General features: G+C 38.4%; 2 protein-coding genes across 3 annotated transcripts; both read right to left on the bottom strand.

Moving 5' to 3' along the window:
• Positions 1-766: 766 nt before the first annotated feature.
• Positions 767-3,291, bottom strand: LOC132545597 (growth arrest and DNA damage-inducible protein GADD45 beta-like). 2 transcript variants are annotated; one of them, XM_060209292.1, is made up of 5 exons: positions 3,163-3,291; positions 2,392-2,496; positions 2,088-2,211; positions 1,687-1,923; positions 767-1,550 (listed from the first exon to the last, which is right to left on the bottom strand). In XM_060209292.1, exons 1-4 carry the CDS (start codon positions 3,207-3,209, stop codon positions 1,729-1,731), a joined length of 471 nt encoding a protein of 156 aa, XP_060065275.1. In that variant the 5' UTR covers positions 3,210-3,291; the 3' UTR covers positions 767-1,550; positions 1,687-1,728. The 2 variants fall into 2 exon arrangements, with proteins under 2 accessions (XP_060065275.1, XP_060065276.1); XM_060209293.1 differs by lacking the exon at positions 3,163-3,291 and adding an exon at positions 2,613-2,719.
• A 10,316-nt stretch (positions 3,292-13,607) lies between these two features.
• LOC132545600 (growth arrest and DNA damage-inducible protein GADD45 alpha-like) lies at positions 13,608-15,696 on the bottom strand. Its single transcript, XM_060209296.1, has 3 exons — positions 15,576-15,696; positions 14,756-15,080; positions 13,608-14,409 (listed from the first exon to the last, which is right to left on the bottom strand). Exons 1-3 carry the CDS (start codon positions 15,620-15,622, stop codon positions 14,305-14,307), a joined length of 477 nt encoding a protein of 158 aa, XP_060065279.1. The 5' UTR covers positions 15,623-15,696; the 3' UTR covers positions 13,608-14,304.
• Between the last annotated feature and the right edge of the window lie 976 nt (positions 15,697-16,672).

Raw genomic sequence — 16,672 nt, 5'->3', positions numbered from 1 at the left:
AGGTCTACATTAGCCAAAGTTTAGAAGGAACTTCGTCCCGGATATAGATTACAACAGGGTTTCTTTCAAACGATTATACAGAGCATTTGATTGGACGGTTTGTGGTACGAGTCCTACTTAGAGAAAAGCGTGTTTACCTTGTATTACATCTGTTTGTAAATATAGTGACTCGGTACGGGGCTATCGAACCTTGGCTGTGTATTGTGTTACTTTCGCGTGCTGAAAAAACAGGTCTAAGTTCTATTTATATTGCTATATTTTTGTAACATTAACATAATCTGAAGCTCCACTACAAAAGATTGTTACAAAGTCAATCTTATGTGGTTATTTTTTTTCTAAAGAACAACGAACTTACTCAAATCAACATTGCATTGCACGTCACGTGTTAGTGCCTCTCAAGATCCCATCCGTACAAGCAACATAACATTAATTTAGACACCGACTCCACCAAGATATGTTATGTTCAGGCCAAGCATAACAGCAATAAAATTTTAAAAGAGTTTTACTCTCCGATTTATAAGAAATGTATTTGTTTGTCAGCGCAGGATGTTAACAGACACCGTGACGTCAATGTTGCACAAGGACAAGGACAAAAATCGATTTATCAAAACAAAATTTCTCGCCGAGTGCATCAATGTCAAAGCAGTGTGGCTAATCATGAACAAATCGGCATAGTCTGGCCTGAAGCCAAAGAAAGCATCTTACATAATTTGCAATCCGTATTTAAATTCTACAGGTTATGAAAAATAACATGACAACATTTTTTTCTTTTGTGTATTTTAATCAATATAAGACAATCAAACACGCATACTGATAAACTCTCAATAATTTCTGAAAAAGACAAATGTCTTAAGTTTTTAACATTTACTTAAAATGTCGTCAGAGATAGTGATTCACTCCGACTGATGATAAAATTAGTTAAGTTTGTATTATGTACAAGTAAGCGAGTTCCCACCTGAACTGTTATGTCTGGTGATTTAACTTCCAACGTTAGGTCCTCTCTCGCGAATTGCCTTACAATAATACCTGACGTAAGTTTGTACATGAATAATTAATTTGCACGTGTCTCCGATTCCTGAACTTTACGTCAGTTTTAGACGTGACAATGTCCCTATCTGCACTGCACAGCACATGGGTGTAGTTGGTTCACAGAACAGGATATCACACTGAACCCACGTCTTTTCTTTTCTCACTTTGACACGAGGTGTCAAAATTTGTCATGAAGCAGTGATTGCTTGTTGACTGACGTCTCGCTGACATCAGCCATGTCTTCAAGGTGTTAAACTGGAGTTAACACCTGGTCGTTAAGGTGACGACACCAGGCTAAACCGGCACGGTGACGGTTCTAGCATCCACGTGGGCGGCAAGGCATAGATAGCCATATCCGTCCAGGAATAGCTGTGATGAAATGTTGCCCCTCTCTCGAGGTTGTCGGGACGATAGAATTCTTGGACCCTCCATGTAGTCTGGAAGACGTCCGTCGTCTATGTCGACTGTTGGGCCCTATGAGGCGCAATGGGGATCACATGATCGGCCAGGAAATTGGAATCCTGCGAAAACATAAGATAAATATTCTTGAAAGATGTAAAAGAAAAAATAGTTAAATGAAATAGATTAAAATTTTTCTTCAAAAAAAAAAAAAAATATATGGGAAAATGTTATTAATTCACAAGTTTATCTATGTACCTGGATGTAGAATTTGATCCAAGGTGGGTCAAAGGTCAACTCTCATTCAGGAAGTTCTATGATGTGATGGTCAGTTGCCTCCAGGAGCTGCAACAGTGCTGAATCGGTTATTGGACTAAGTGCCCGGATGAGGACACAACTGAAATCGGTATCCATCGAACAAGTGTTGGTCACGTTGTTGTTGTCCTCGGGAACCTGTGTAGTCAAAATTTTTGACAATTTTTTCATGGTATCAACCTGAAAGATAAAAGTTAAACCAGTTTTAGTGATATGATGAAGACATATAAAGTTGTTGATTATACACAAGTCATCCCCACCCAAACAATGGTCACAAATATATATTGACAAGCTGTTTACTCTTCCGAATAGAGCCAATTACATGTACAATTTAAAGTATATACCTTTATGACCTTGATGTCATTTTCCCAACAGAAAGCCTGTATGAGAGTGTGTTGGATCTGTATAGTAACATCCTCTTGTATTGGGTGTACAGGAAGCACGCACATCACCACGTTATCAGGGTCACTGTAACATACAAAATTCCACAATAAAAGTACAGTAATCAAACAGGATTTATTACATTCAACAAGGATATATTAACTACAATGAAATTATTTCATTAAATTCATTTAATTTCAACAAATTTTAGAAATCATTTTAATTGACCAATACAAATTTAATTAATAAATAAATTCGAAAACTTACTTTTGCAGTTGCTGTGCGCATTCAAATGCGCCGCAAGTCACTCTGCCCTCCAGCATGGCACTCGCCAACACTGTCTGCATGGCATCGCCAACCTTCAGTGGGGTTCTGGAAAACAGAACAGTTTTCATTAGTATTGAAGTAGAACGAGGAAATCGTGTATTATCTAACAGTATCAACTGAGCCGGGCACCTGCCTTCGTGTGTGAATCATAAGACAACTACCTAATTATGATACCCCTATGATCTCACGTGTGACTCACAGATCGCATGTCAAATCCGGGCACGACCTGGACCAATTACCATCATTTAACATCCATATCACATCTACACACATTTTCTACAACATTATATTGTCACGTATCTCTGGTTACATGACATAATGGTGATATTTGTCTAAATTCAGCTGATAAGATCATTATATAATTATTATCACAATATATTTGATGTTATCGGTCTCGTGCCGGTAATCTGACCATGACCGGTCATGACTAGTTAAGGCCGGACGGACTTAACTATGAACACCACTACTATCACGAGGGACTTCCCCGTCGTGTGCAACAGCTGAAAACCTCGTGACCAAATATAGAAACAGATATCGCGTGCAATTGCATTTATGCAAAGAAAGTAAAATATTTATCGCAATTAGAAGCCGTACTTCACTATCTATCACTCGAAACTAGTATTGAAGTTTAAATTGGAATGCACATGCTACCATAACAATATTTAGTTTCAGTTAAAACTGATACAATGAGAAATTAAATTCAGTCCTTACCTGTCAGAGGTCGGCATAGTAGATTCAATATCCTCGGGGAAAGTCATATTTCCAATTAAATAAATCCAAATTGTAAATCCAAATGTTCAGTAATAATCCAAATAAGCACAATGTGTAGCAAAATCTGGGACCAGTGAGATATACGTCTGCTCAGCACAACGTGTAGCTGTCATGTGGCTAGTGTACGTGTATACAACGTATTTTATCCGAGTAACAGATGGGGTAGTAACGTGTGTTTGTAAGAAGCCTTCTGATTGGTCAAACGCAGGTGTCAGCAGAGTTCACTGTACCGAAGAACTCCCGAACGGTGGCCAACGTTCCTAGCGAGAGGTCGTAGCGCTAGTACCAGATAACCGATTATTATCTACCTGTGCTTTGTATATATATCTTTGTCACTGTCCCTTGTTCCTGGTATAATTAGAGAAGTCGAAACCAACGACAAAGAAGTCGGGATCAGGCTCTTAATATAAGATTTATATAACGTCTTCACTAGTAATAAACACCAGGGGGTCTCTGTGTTATCGCTCTCCATCAGCAAAAGTGCTAATAACAATTGCTGCTTGTCCAAACTCCAAACTTCCACCTGTGTAAAGCCGTATACAGTGATTAATAACAGGTAGAAAAACCAGACACTCCCTAGGGTGGACTCCCGGGGAGACAAACTTCACACCTTCCCGTGGGCATTTGTGATCCATATTATTGTCATTGTAACAATTGGAGTGGGGAACTTGTCGGAAGGGATTGGTTCAACAATTCTCTCACTTCTCCTAGAGTTATTTCACTGTTTAAAAGGTCTATTATAGATTAGCAAAGTTTGCATATATATATCATGTTCATTATGTAAATCAATTAAATGTATTTCTTATCATCAGTAGTAGTAATAGAGATTTAAGCTAAACCTGGTTATGTAAGCACTACATAAGTTATATTGTGGTAAATCAAGGCTAATATATAGTTATTGTCTTTAACAAATATAGGTCACATCCATATTCAGTAATCACACACGAAACATAACATAGCATAATATAGGTCATACTTATTACAATATACATGTACTGAGGCAACATATGGATCAATGAGCCGTTAAGGCCTGGTGAACGCACGGGGTATTGAACTGCAGTTGGGTTCTTTGTCCTGAGCAGGTCGGCGGCCAGAGACCTTGGATACACAGAACATTAACATGAGCATGTCATTGCTTTGAAGAGATACCTCGCGGTCAGTCGTCCTGTTTGATCGATGTATGTTTTAACCAAATGCATATCTAGTCAGTGCCGGCAAGGTGTTGAGGTTGTGAAGAACCCCGGCCCATTTATTTTGTACCACACGTGTCGGCGCGAGACAACAAAGACATCGCGTCTAAATAGAATAAAGGAAATGTTTAACAAGTTAAACGGAGCTACATCAGACAATGGAGTATAATGTAATTAAAGCGAGCATTAGTGGCCTTGGAGACACGCTTTGCGTGGTCTGACGAACCTACAGAGGCTGTGCGTTCGTTTGACCCGATCCGCATGTCTGATCAGGTGTGCGAGGATGCTCCTAGGTCTACAGAAATAAGGCTAACCTCGTGCAGACTTGAGCAGTCGGGCAGACGTGTCTGTCTACACGAGATTTCCCCCACTGCATGCAGTTTCTAGCAGTGGTAACGAGGGGGGACGGAGGCGCAAAGGTCATTTAAATGTATCTTGATTTCCGCGGACATCTCGTGTAGACTACTGTTATAATACAACTCGGAGAGGTATCGTGCATACTGAGCTTTCGAATTTAATTTTTTCGAAATGCAGGTTTCGTTAAGTTGTCCATGTAGTCTACTGCTCTACAAACGGTTGACTACTTGTTCGGCAGTGTAGTATGACTCTTCATTTCATGTCCAGTTCACCAAGTTTGTATTTTGATAATCAACTAATTCTTCTTGTTTGGTAGTAATGTGCGGCATGATAACTTATAATGGATTATACAAAGGAGTATTCAGGTGTTGTACATCTGAACAAGTCTTCATGATTCATGAAACCGTTTGATGTTCACACGCGATAATGTGTACGTATTGTTCAAATACATTCATAAACAATGCTTGAAATATTTATCAATCTTATGTAAACGTAAATAAACACATTCCATTGACATGATACTTTCACTAAGTAAGTGTGGCAGGACATTTTCTCATGGTTAGATATAAGTGCACGGACAAGCATGCTCATCATAATACTAGTGTATAGGGACTGCTGAAGGGCCCCGTACCAGCTAAATAAAGACACGGTAGTTCCGCTCGCCCCCTAGCCCGGGCCTGACCACAGACCCACCGGAATGTGACTTTTGCTTGTATAGACGTGGGAAACTTAAATCAAACGCCAGCTAATTGCTGGCATGCACACTATGTGTACCGCATAGTATGCATAAACTTGAACGATTGTTCTTTCACGGATATAGACCGGCCCTATATACAAAACATATACAACTTGCGTTTTGCATTTTATATTCGACGAGAAGTTGATGAATCAATCCATTTTTGGAATAGTGCATTTTACACACTTAACTTGATAGGTTATCTTAAATTTCCAACTTCATTATTTCATTGAGTATGTGACGACTTTCTCCTCATCCTCGATACGCCGGGGCAGAGAGCGAAAGTGATCGTAACCACTGGAGTATCGAGGATGCAATTTCCTACAAATGAAATCGCAGTTGGTGTTGTGATAACATACAAATTTATGATACATGTTACATGTTTCCCGTAGGCTGTCCTTTGTAATATGCACGTATAGGTAATGGATCCCCCCTTCCCACCGAGACAGCTCGGTAGTTACTTTGAAACATCAAAGGTACCAGATAGACTGCTGCCGAGCGCGGGACACGCGTGAAGAAGAGATACTGCTGCTGAGGAGGCCTGCTAGAGTTACCGCTCTGACCCTGATAGTCCAAGAACCAGCCGCTGTAACAACACACAGAGCAGTATAATTTTACCGTCCCCTTCTAGTTTCTAACACATAGAAGAATTCCGGGAATTTTCATATTTGCATTCTCATTTTTTTTGTACATTCATAAGTACTTTAACAACAAATTTAATCCACAATTTCCTAGCCTCAGATAAGGCAAGGCATCGTCCTAACTTATGTATAATATGGAATGCATGCAGTTAACCAAGTTATAATATGACAAAACTGCACAAAGCCGTTCAATTCCTTCTTAACCTGTCACCTTTACCCACGGTTGGGAAATTTTCATCCACCCCAGTCTCTGGAAAAATACCCCAGGGTAACTGTTATTGCCCTTCCACCTAGCCTTAGCTTTGGTATAACCAGTCTCCCAGACCGCCATCCTACATAGTCCCCAGTGTACGGGTAGCAATTACCTCCCACCCTTTAACCATGGGTATATTTTGTGTTCATATCCACGCACCGATGGGGATACTTTCCAGCTATACTCCCACCCAGGTTTTCATAACAATACGAAACTTTAAGTGCCAAAAACTGTGGAGATCCCATTGCAGCCTCCACCCGGAGATATATTTCTGTACCGGAACCCATACCAGTTATGTCGAATGCGGTAATCTGTACTTTAATCTTAGTGCAGCTTGAGTGCACATTTAATATGTACTTTCGTGTGTGAGTGATCTACCAGCTGTACTTTACTAACTGTCCTCGCACACTTGATGGACCACGCCTGGGCTCACATTGCCTTTGTTTGAGGACCAAGCACCCTTACCCGCGAGCACCCGGCTATCTAATCCGAGTACAAAGGATCCGACACCGGTCCGGAGCGCTACATAATCCGAGTAACCACGAGGTGATATAGGTGGTGGTGCTTCTGAAGGTAGCGTGTCCGGGGGATAACAAAGCAAGCTTTTGGTGTATTGAGTCACCGGAGCTGATGACTACTTTGGCATGTGTGTTGAATTGTAGGATCAACTCTCACTAAGCAGTCGGTGTATCATTTGCTGTACTGTGTAAACCCAGACCCCTACCCGTCACAGCTTGTCCCGCTAAGTACGCTCTAGTACAAAGCGTCCAGTTAGTGTATTGTGTCTTTGTCTATCAGTGTATATACAACACCAGGAGCGAGAGTATATCGGGTCCTTGTCAACGTCTGTGAGTGCGAGGGTGTGCGAGTTTGAAACGTATCTTTGTACGTAAACAATAACACAAATCTGTAGTTGATCCCGGAATGTTATAATTTCATAGCGTTGCATTTCATCAGGACAAATGTAATGTTTTCTACGATGTCTCTCATTTGCACCCTTTACCCTGTTTCTCTCACATAAGTCAGACAACTGTGGTTCAAATATTTTACTTTCTATATATAGATTTACTCTATTAAACAATGAGAGCCAGTCGCAATTAAAACTCCAATTTCCTTATGAACTGTTCAAAAACTTTTTGTTAAATTTTGCTTTACTGTTGGATCCGTTGGGTTGTTTTTTTTCGCAATCCCGGAAACCGTATTGTGAAGAAAGCATCCTATGTTATATTTTTCTTAAATATTTATGCCGAGTGAATAAGCATTCCGCCAACGAAGAAGAGATGTCATTCAATAATGAACAGCAAACTGATTGGTTTAATAGACAAATAATTAGTCTTGACAAATTGAAACGGGTTAAAAAGAATTACCGTGTACAGAAACGCAGGGACTTGGATATATGCACTGTGGATTGGAAATTGGCGCCAAGTCCCTGTGTACTAGGACACAGGGACTTGGATATATGGACTGTGGGTTGGAAATTGGCACCAAGTCCCTGTGTACAGAGACACATGTCTGCATGCCATGTTGTTTGCTTTAAATGTTATAAGTTCAATTCTAAACCTTAAATACAGGTAAATCGAAGGATACATGGTTTAATGACATTTATTAAAAACACGCGCCATTTTCGTGCAAGTGGACGAATATGTACATATTAGTTGTGACTTGTATTTTTTTTTTTGCATTTTTCCGTTGTTTATAGAGGTAATATTTCATGTTATTTATAAGAGACAAGCTTATGTCTTGTTTAATATTGATGAGATTCAACCAATTTACCATCATGATAAATCCTGTTTCATGTACAGTTTTAAGAAGACATTTTACACAGTGACATAAGGTGCAAACATAATATGCATATATTATTGGAAGCAAACTGAAATTAAATATGATAAATGTGAAAAAATATGATATATTTTAATCACGATTGTTGGTCCTGAGGGAAGCGCTCGAGGGATCATATGAAGGGAAGAACCACGAGTGCTCGTGGAAAACCTATGAGGAGATCCCTCTTCTACGCTTCCATTGCGAAGGGCACGTGTTCGTTGACAAAAAGTTGGATATTGTAGGTCAATTTAACGTTAATTTACTAAAACATACTTTTATCTGTTTATGTTTGTATTACATAAAACATCGCCAGGTCAATATGTCGTGTGTTATCGGGTTCAGATTAGTTTGAACAAATAAACAATATTGTTATGGTCCTGCAATTAATTCCAAACACATAAAGGTCATGTCTAAATATAGGATAATTGAATACAGTAGCTTATCTTTGGACAACATCCTCCTCTGTTCCATCGTCAACTGTCACTTCTTGCTGTGTACGCGCACCTGATTAATATGCAAATGTTATCACCATTTTCTATGGTTAAGGCTATTTCAAGCCGCAGTGTGTATTTCTGGTAACAATTTCCTTATTTTCAAAAGGTGTACTGCTTGTAGCCAAACAAGCTGATATGATTTATACGCTATATATTTCTAGCTAACCCTCAACAATACCTCACCTGTACTCACCTGTGGTCTTGTACCTACAGTGGTCCGCACAGGTAGGGGGTCTGATTCTGTCTCCGTGAGGTGTTTTGACGTCACAGCACTAATATACTCCCCCATCTATGTTAATCGTCGGGTGGGTCTATTAATAACAATAACAGTCTATCGGAGATATTGCGATGGTAGGGCGGGGTTGATGATATAACGAAAAACGCTGACAGCAACAGTGATACAACATGTTTTAACAAATACCTAAACAACAGCTGCACTATTGTCATAATGTTTGTCTTTTGTTTAAAAACCGGTCGCCAGTGGTTTTAGATATCTTCTGTTATTTCCAAGTTATTTAGCAATTTGGTGATTGCTTCAATCAGTTTTTTAAAATTATAATTCAGACATTAATTTCCATACGATGTTGATAGTTATAACTTTGAGATCTATTTCTCTGATTAATAACCACGAATGATATCAATATCACACTATAATTGAATCAAGGCCGAGTGTTTATCATCTCTATTTCCTACCCCATTCGTCACCAAATTATACCGCTGACATTTAAAAAAAAACAATATTGTCTGCTTAGTGTTTTTATCTACCTAATGCAGCCAGTAGATACAGACTAGGAACAATGCCAACACACTTGTTCGTGGAATTCAGAAAAGGAAGTATAAATTCCCGCGAGGGGGTTTTCCCTGTTAGCAGGACAAGAGGAAGCTAGCTTACCTTTGTTGACACGAGGAAGCACCCTATCGCTCACACTACTTGTATTTATTGTTTAACCTCGACCCGCCGGCAACATTATATAAATAATCATTACAACACAGAAAGGACCTGCCTTTAGACATACAGGTCACGACTTCATTACAGGGATCAGTAAAACTGCTGTATCATGGGTGACAAGTCCGTTTGCGTTTAAAGAGGATTCCATAAATGTTCTGTGTGTCCACGAACGGTAGGCACTCAGCTATCTACTGCTAAAACGAAAATTAACTAAACCTATCGGATGATGTAATAGATTAAAGTAGATGCCAATAACTATAACGTCATCAATATATATCCGATCCTGTAATTAATTTAGAGAGATATGAAGTATCATTTAAGCTAACAATAGACAGGCCTTTTAAATGTCGATGATTTTAACCACTCGGGTGTAGTTTTACAACTGATATAATTTCATACTTTACAGTGCCTGCGGGGATTTACTTTAAAGTATTCCGTTACAGAATTTTAAGCCAGCCATGTCGAATTAAAAATCGGACACTTGAATTACATGTGTAGGGATCAACAGAGGAACAAGCCATGCAATCTTTACTCATTTTCAGGCAATACTTTCTGTGAATTTTGTCTGTTATAACCATTCAACCAAATATAACTCTGTATTACATCTTTTGTTCTGCAGGAGACTAAACACGATTTATAACAACTCAAACAGATCCTTGCCGAGACAAGTACTTCCATCAAAAAGATATTTCATTATTCATATTTCATTAAGTTGATACATGTCAATAGCTAAATTTTTAGACAAATTATGTAACCAAACTGAACTAATTGTATATAAAATAAATTTTAAAAAATATGTCTTTAAAGTTGCAAATTATAGTGCAATTATCACCAAATGACCATATCTGACATTCTAGATTCAGGCGAAGTTCTATAAATAACTGTCATGATCACACTTTAGATTTTGCTTCCATCGAGTCATAAAACTATTTGTGGAATGTTCGGAATTCAATACTTGATGTGACACATGTGTAAGTTCACACAAAAAATAAATAAATTTAACCTATAACAAAACACTGTTACTCTAATGATATGTGCGGAACCTTGAATAGGCTCTTAATCATCAATAATGTTTGGTGTGAAACCAGAGTGATTCATCAGTCACTGTTCCTGTTCTTGAGTCATACACACATAGGTACATTTGGCCGGCGAATATTCATCTGGGTTCACCAGCATCAGCAGCAACAGTAACTACCTGTTTAATACACATACCACTCTGCTGTGGAAGAAGGTTATAAAGAGGACCGATGAAGTAAACACATCCAACTGTACTAAGTGACCCCTTACCGCCTCACTCTATATCGACCGATCAATGTTTTTTCCTCTTAGTACTCTACCAATAACCCCGACAGACTGAATGCGGGTAGGAATTATCTGTACATGTACTCTGACATATGATATATAATTAGATTTACTTGCGTGCTGTAAGTAATAAGATGTCACATACTTGTTGATATTTTGATTTCGACGAGAAAAAAACGTAGTTTAGATTGATATCCTGTCGATTGAATGCTATCAAGCAAATAAATATATACAAGTTTCTGTTTCTAGGCTTGTGGATAAGGCAAATAACCTTCCCACACTGCAGACTGTAGCTATAATGTAAGTTTGAGGACTCTGTGTCGCGTTATATAACATGATTATGATATAACAAATTGATAACAGATATATTGATTTCTTAATTTTCTGCTGCTAGTCAAGAAATGAGGGGCGCGGAGAAATAATGAGACAATTACAAGGTCATACTTATTATGCTGTCCTCCTCCACAAATATGATATTCCATTCACTTATCTATCTTTGCAAATACTATTTCATCGCTATACGGCTTGAATTTTACTGCCTTTTTTACCAGCACCCAATAAAATTCATTGACAGAGAAGCTGGAAATTTATTTTCTTATTTACTCCACACAAAGCAGACGTGACTTTAAATCTTCATGGAACTCCCCCGCATTCGCGCGGCAACAAATGACACGGAGTGTTGCCCAGTTGTTTGTCTTTATTGATAATCTTGACTCTCTTACACTACAGACACTTAACTACACTAGAAACCTACGACTCTCTTGCAGGACAGAAAATAAAGAAGACTTGCACTAGAGACTTAGGACTCTCCTGTAGTACAGATAACTAAACTACACTCGCATTGGAAACCTGTGACTTGTGATATAGACAGTTTGTGCCAAGTTCACTTAGAGCATGGACCAGCTAGCTATTTAACACTATCATTACTGCATGCACATCTGCAGAGAAATCTTAAACACACAGAGACCGCTTAACACATATATCTCTACTGATCACCTTGAGATTTGCGCAACGTATCTCATGATCAAATGCAAATTTTGCCATAAATAATTAATATCTGTTTTCTTGCACCAGAAATAGCTCGCTGGCAGCTCTGTCAGTGAGAGAGACGGAGTATTGTGCTGTAGCTGAGTGAAGCCTAATTGAAAAGCTAATAATGCATCAATCTTTAACAAACACTACCAGATAGATATACGACCACCGGCAGACAGAAAATAATTCGTCTGTACATCAAAGGGGTGAAGTGCATTTAGTGTGGGAGCTCCAGTGGTACAAATAGTATATTTAGATGAACTCTATGGCCTAGGGATATTGTTATATAATGTTAGAAACATGTTCGCAATACCTGGTCATTGCATTAATGTTATAAAGGTTCTGTTAAATATAATTGACTCTCCTTTTAAGTCCAGGACATGTTTACAGTTTCCAATTTTCTTATACTATGCATTGAACAATATCTTTCTTTGAACTGACCCCTATCGCAATAACACAAATTATTTCCTTATTCTAAGAACGTACTATGCCTGGGGGATTTCCCAACACAAATTGTTGAAACTAGACACTAAAGATAAATAGAAAAAAGAATCATACAGTGACATATCTCCTTCATAATATAACAGATGTTTTATTAGCACAGCGTTTCGGTACCTACTTATATCATAAAGGGCTAAGACAAGTGTTGCAGTATCTCCCTATAGTATTCTTTTTCTTTGGTAGCCAAACCCTACCACAAGGAGGACGACTGGGTATGTACCGACCAATGGTGAACTATCTCACCTGCCTGCTTTTTTCAGCTCAGTAATTCATTATTTGATAAAGAAACACGTTGGTTAATTCATAGAGACCAACATGAAGACGACTTCATAAGGTAAAGTAGTGCAAACCGTTCAGTTCTCAAACCTGACCTATGATACATATATAATATATAGAGCAGTCAAAACGGCTTGCAGCTAAGAATACATTAAACAAGGTGTCAGTGATCAGTCGTACAAAGGTCAGAGACACTTATACCCAAATCTTTAGTGCTCAAATTTCAAAGTTTCTCCAATCTTTATATGGATCATGCATTTTATATGGATACCTCTTTCTGTTACCGATTATCATTCTATTTTTAACACATATAGTTTGTGATGAAGCAGTCTTATTTTAGTTAACCGGTCGATAATGCTTTGATTAATTTATTTCAGGGTATTATCAACATATCTGGATGACTCCTGTGTTTGTCGATTCTTAAGTTAAGTGTCGCTCTTAACTTATCTTGTTTGCATTGTTTCAGGATATAATTATAGAAATAGCAATGCCTTGACATTACCATTATGAATTGCAGGTTGTCAACGATATATATGGCGAGTCCTGAAGTGCGGTTTGAAATAATATGTTTCTTCTTGAGGATTTAAAAAATAATCCCAGGTTTTATATAAAGATATTTCATGATTATAATAATACTGACTCTCAATCAACCAATCAATCAGTCAATCAGTCAGTCAGTCAATCAATCAATGTTCTATATGATCAACAGAAATGCTATATATATATTATAGATATTGACTGGAAAAATATTCATTATAAGCGTATATATGAATGTCACATCTGTTGTTCGATGTGTATAGTAAAAGTTGTGAACAAAACACAAGTAGATAGTATTGAAATCAAGTGATTTTATTAATCATATATGAATTAAACACATAATGAACATAATGAAATATGCATATATGTTAATGTTCATATTCACTACGAGTCTTTTCTAAGCACCTGTCAGTATGGCGAGATGCATTCTAAGCACTTCCGTTACTTTTTGCAAAATGTGTTGCCATGCAAACACATATGAATGGAAGTTCAACGTCCGATTAACATATTCAAATTGTTGGTTGTAATTTGTATGACAATCCAAGGCAAACACCTTCGCCTGTTGTGTTGTTTTCAAACGCGACAGCTGTCCATATGATCATGTGACAATGGAGTTAGTCCGTTAACTCTTAACGGTTGTCGGGATGTTTGTGATTATCGGCTCGAGATCAGCATTTTGATAATGTGTCCTTAGCGATTCATGTGAATAAGCACACTCCAATGATCCTCTTCTTTGTCCGGGACGGGGTCAGACAACTCCACGTGTTTCTGGGCTGGTCCAGATATGGCCACGGTTGGCCGCGTCTCACGTGGGGATGACTTTATCTGACCCAAAAATGTCCGAGAAGACGTTGATCAAGCATGGAGTTATCGGGGACCAAACGCTGGGTCGTTGGTCAGACGATACTCGTCTAGTCAAGATGACTTTTGATTTTTGATCTTTCTCAGGATGGGCTTCCTGAGCAGTTGTCAAAGTTACTGACCAGGTACAGGTCAGACTGGAAGCTGGATGATAGGGCGTGGATAGATATCGCTCGCCATCACGTCATTATAGAATTTGTTAATGAGAGAATCGTCTTTTGTAGATGTAACAGGATTCTGGAAAGACAAAATTTAGAAAAAACATAAGAACTTTGTTGCAATGTGTCATCACATAATAGGTTATAAGTACAATTTTCAATTATCTATTTCTTTTTATTGTCTGAATTACATGAAACTATAACTTTAAAGCATTCTTTGTAAACTGCAATAAGATCCGGGTTGTGACTGTGAGAATTGCTCGTTTTGATTACCAGTTAATATCCCGGTAGAATTATTTAGTTTCCCGGAATATGACGTCAGACTGAGGGTTATCTATACATAGCAGACGGAACATGTTATACAGTTTAGTTGAACACCTACACAGTATAAAGTGCTGAGTTACAATAATACAAGTGATGCCTACCTGTACAAGGACACAGCTGGTATCGGACATCTCGGAGGCGTTGTTATTTGCGGCAGTGGACTTCAGGATGGAGCTGAGTTTTTCTCCACTGTCAACACGAAGGACAGGGATGTCATTCTCCCAACAGTAAGCCTCCAACAATTTGTGTTGAATGTTGATGGTGACATCCATTTGTGGTCCAACATCTGGAAGTACGCAGACGGACACGTCTTCAGGCTGGGTGTTCAGAAGTGTCACACAGGAAAACACCCCACTGGTAAGGCGGTTACTGGCCAGAGCCTTGACCAGTACCTCTCTTAGAGCCATTCCAATATCGGTTGGTCTTCTGCAATAACAAAATTAGTGTGACAATTAAAGATACCGCTTGTATATTAAAAAAACAAGATCACATTTGAAGTAAACATGTTATTCAGCAATGATGAAACAGCAAAACAGTGTTTACGTGGCAGTCCTAGCATTACTATTGATTCTGTACTGTAGACCCAACCTATCAAATGTAACAACAGCCACATGGTGTCGTCATAGCTCGTGACCCCGATAGATCGTCTGCAAAGTTATTCGGTACAAACATATGGCAGTCACGAGCCTTGCTTACAGACATAGAAATACAAATTTTAAGTTTAATGATTAAAAACAATAAAGTTAAATTAATTACCCAAGACTTCTTATTCAGATTTACAGTCATTATTTAGTGAAAAGAAGCTGTTCCATTGTTTAAAAGCTGTCATATGGTGTACCAAAGCAGATGGGTGTAACTATGTGCTAGTCTAATAAAGACAAAATAACTGAACAAAACGGTAAAAAGTTCAATGAAACTTACCTTGTGGATTGCTCAGGAGCACATTCGATGTTGTCTGGTAGAGTCATGTTGAGAATTGTGGTATAATAATCCGTTTTGTATTATCCAAGGTTGTATTGTAAGCACAAAGCGAGATACGGTGTGTACCGATCAGTGATCATGAGAGTTATGGTAGTCAGTGGGAGTAACAAAGTATTTATACCCCGGCGGGGCCTTATTCGTAGAAACGACTGATCTGATTGGCTGTCCGGGATACGAAGAAGTCAGCGACACAAACATGTGTTATACCGAGAAAACAATGACCTACAAGTTGTTTTGATTCTATGTGCTATTTACCAAGGACTCTTAAGAAGGATTAAAAATTGTCACGAATCTCAACAACATCCCGATAAATTCTAATAGTGCAAAACAGTCATTAATGTAAAATGGAAGGAAAAGTTGTTCATGTCAGTCGAAATAATACAGAAGGGGATTTCCCTTTTCAAATCAGACATGACTAAACCTGTGTTGTGAGGTATACACATGATCGTTCTCGTAGGTATATGACCTAGTAACAGCCGACCAGTGCAGACACGAGTACTCTAGGCACCTCTTTGTTGTACCAACCGCGTGTTACAACCACGCCAGGAATGTCAGCAATGTTTGATCTCTCGTTAGTAGGAACTAAGGACATTTAATCGAATGGTTAACTGGTGGTAGATTAAGGTGTGAGGGTGTTGAGCAAATTATGTAAGGAATGTAGAACATATAGTATGAGCAATATTAGGATATAACTACTTCACATCAGGCACATCACAGGACACTGACTGGTACGGGGACCAGTTAGGGCGGGTAATTCTCGTGCATTCTCACGGTCATTTATTCCATACTTATCACACTAGATATGACACACATTCGTGATATTTCTTCTGATATTAGTCTGGCATGCATTTTACACATGTAGTCTTTGTTGTTATAGGGATGCAAGCTGATTAATTCTTGTAAAAATAAAAAATTAAAAGGAATAAGATAGTGTATCATGAAGGAAACACTTCAGAAGTATGTCGTGTCTAGCACATGAGTTTATTTGCGTTTTGAATATCGTATATCTTTGAAGATGAGACGACTTGGTCAATAGC

Source organism: Ylistrum balloti, unplaced genomic scaffold, assembly GCF_031769215.1.
Source record: "Ylistrum balloti isolate Yb309-2 unplaced genomic scaffold, AGI_CSIRO_Ybal_v1 Utg369850, whole genome shotgun sequence".
NCBI lineage: Eukaryota > Metazoa > Mollusca > Bivalvia > Pectinida > Pectinidae > Ylistrum > Ylistrum balloti.
This window is presented reverse-complemented; position numbering and strand designations above follow the sequence as displayed.

Excerpts from the sequence above, each read along its gene's own strand:
- LOC132545597 (XM_060209292.1), bottom strand. The coding sequence starts at position 3,209 with ATGACTTTCCCCGAGGATATTGAATCTACTATGCCGACCTCTGACAG. Across the intron at positions 2,212-2,391 it reads TGCGCACAGCAACTGCAAAA|TGACCCTGATAACGTGGTGA; the intron begins GTAAGTTTTCGA and ends TGTATGTTACAG. Across the intron at positions 1,924-2,087 it reads ATGACATCAAGGTCATAAAG|GTTGATACCATGAAAAAATT; the intron begins GTATATACTTTA and ends TTTATCTTTCAG.
- LOC132545600 (XM_060209296.1), bottom strand. The coding sequence starts at position 15,622 with ATGACTCTACCAGACAACATCGAATGTGCTCCTGAGCAATCCACAAG. Across the intron at positions 15,081-15,575 it reads GCTCCTGAGCAATCCACAAG|AAGACCAACCGATATTGGAA; the intron begins GTAAGTTTCATT and ends TTGTTATTGCAG. Across the intron at positions 14,410-14,755 it reads CCAGCTGTGTCCTTGTACAG|AATCCTGTTACATCTACAAA; the intron begins GTAGGCATCACT and ends TTGTCTTTCCAG.